Genomic DNA, 2500 nt, shown 5'->3' with positions numbered 1-2500 from the left:
CAACAAATAGAAAATGAGTCTGAGATTCAGTCTGATGTGTGTAACCTCTGTTACAGCCTTGTGTGATGGTCTGTGTTTGAACGGCGGCACCTGCGTCTCCCCCAACATGTGTGTGTGTGCTCAGGGATTCACTGGGAAGAAGTGTGAAACAGGTAAGATGTTCTAACTGTCTTGTCAGTGCTCTTCTTTCTTATCACCTTTTCTTGCTATTCACTATGTGCAGTCGTTGCTTGCATTTGCAGCATCTAAACCGGTGTGAAGTTGCGGAACTACGGAACGTTCCGCAGTCCATGGCGTGTTTCAGAAATATCACCATTTTGCCCTAAATGCCTCGATCGTCACCCATAAACTCCTCGTCTAATTTAACTTGGGCTTAATGCACGATATTTGTTGCGGTTTGGAAATCTGATTTCATAGAAAATTTGATTTACACTCGGCTTTTTGTCTCTGTATGACTCCACATGCTGAAGGAGTAAGAGAATAATAATATTCCTTTTCACCTGTACAGCAGCTGGAGAGCTGCATCGTATAGCGTTCAGCATCTGAGACTCGTTAAATAGATTCGGATTCGTTTTGCCGTCCGTCGTCCGCACGCTCTTATTGACTTTTTGTGATAAAGTTGTTTCTGTTCACATCTAATTTAGCTATGAAGTACCCAGAGAAGGGCTGAGTTATCAACTCAGGGACCTACAAATCAAAACAACGATTTATAGCTCAGTGATGCTGTGTACGTAATCTCAGCATTGTATAATGCAGCAGCGCCGCTACTCCTCTATGGGTAATTAAGAGCAGCAGCAGATGCTGAACACAGTTAAGACAAACGCAAGCTGCAGCAAGACACATACTGTACACTTATACAATACAATATATGGCCTGTCTCTGCAACAGGACCTTCCTCATCCAGCTTTACATTGATTCCACATAAAGGGGCCTTTTTTATGACATGTCCCTGTGCAGCTGCTGATTGAAGCCCGATTGCTTTTCTTTACTCCCTGTGTGTACAGAGATAGACGCTTAGGATTCTGAAGAGCCCTCGGACACTTGATTGTAATGATAGTGGCGAAAGTAACGTTTCTGTAGCAGCACACAATTTTAGCTTCTTGTTCCACACACCGTTTATACTTTTCTCAGAAACACTAATTTAACAAAAACTCTAAAAAAAAAAAAAAAAAAAAAAGGTTTCACACAATGCAGCATCTTTACCAGAACTAATTAAAATCACTTTTGCTGTTTGTAGTTTTTAAAACGTCTTACACTCATTTTCACTGATTAATTTTAGCAGATTTGCTACTGATTAAAAATATTTTGTTTTGCGTAATTATAACAGATGATATTGCTCTTATATTTATAAAGCTGCTTCGGCTTAATATTCTTGTACAATGCTGTATGCTGTTACTTTACTTATGGCAATTGACTGAACTCATCACTAGTGATTTACCGCCTGCTTTTATATTATAATGAGGCGCGTAGCGGAACGATCGAGCGTGTGCATGTAGGTTAAGGAGATGGGTTAAGGTTGTGATGTGTGAGACCACACTTAATGATAAAGGTCATTTTAAATTGCGTGAATAAAATGCATTCACATGCAGTCACACTTACAGGCTGTTGAAGCACGGTAAAGAAACTGTAAAATATAAAACTCATATATCTTCACATTGACAATTTTAGATACTGTATTTTTATTATTAATCCAAGTGACTAATATGTATTTTTTAGCTTAGAAGTTATGTTTATAACCTTGTGGTTACTTTAAGGTTAAGTCAATTTTACCCTGAAACAGGGCTGTCAAGTGTCCCGCATTAACGTGACAGTCCCTCATGTCGGTCTTTTCTCACGTTCTCCCGTCACACATCGTATTTCTCACGCAGAAAAACTTTTTGACTATTTATCATATATTTACTAAGCCGCAGCGCCCAAAACGTATCAGTCCGCACCGCTGTCTCTATGGAACCGGGCAGGAATCAAGCGCGTCTCCTCTGGAGTTCTTAGTCGAGCCTGACACTTATCAGCCAATCAAAACAAGAGGCTACACAACAGCCAATCAGAAAATAGCACTATTGTATCTGGGTAAGATTTAACACAACAACCAATGAAAAAAAAACATATTCATTAGAGTATTTTCGATGGTCGGTTTGAACAAAACCTCAACACGAAACAGCTCGTCTCTGGACGGGACATTGTCCTCAATCATGACCCTAAAAATGTCTGGGCTTGTGCTGAACTGTTTTATATGAGAGCAACATTACACATGATAAAGGGGTCTAAAAAGGCAACAAACACTTACAATAAACACCACCAGTCATAATCTCTCTCTCTCTCTCTCTCTCTCTCTCTCTCGCTCTCTCTCTCATTCTCTCTCTCACACACACATACACACACATTAATAAATGGAGATTAAACAAATACTTTGTATTGGAGATGTCACGCTGTCTTCAAAACTTGAGAGCAATAAACGAAACTGCCCCTTCTTACCTGGTGTTAAATCTGTACCGTCTCTGCC

The 2500-nt window shown here is 39.8% G+C and overlaps 1 protein-coding gene across 1 annotated transcript in view; it reads left to right on the top strand.

Annotated features, from left to right (window-relative positions):
• nell2a (neural EGFL like 2a) overlaps positions 1–2500 on the top strand; it is an 81934-nt gene that overhangs the window by 50707 nt on the left and 28727 nt on the right. The window contains exon 15 of the mRNA XM_060886781.1: positions 57–152. Within this exon, the coding sequence (XP_060742764.1) occupies positions 57–152 (96 nt within the window). The remainder of the gene's footprint in view (positions 1–56; positions 153–2500) is intronic.

This window comes from Tachysurus vachellii, chromosome 14, assembly GCF_030014155.1.
Source record: "Tachysurus vachellii isolate PV-2020 chromosome 14, HZAU_Pvac_v1, whole genome shotgun sequence".
Classification (NCBI taxonomy): domain Eukaryota; kingdom Metazoa; phylum Chordata; class Actinopteri; order Siluriformes; family Bagridae; genus Tachysurus; species Tachysurus vachellii.
The sequence above is the reverse complement of the archived record's forward strand: the minus strand, read 5'-3'. Positions and strand labels throughout refer to the sequence as shown.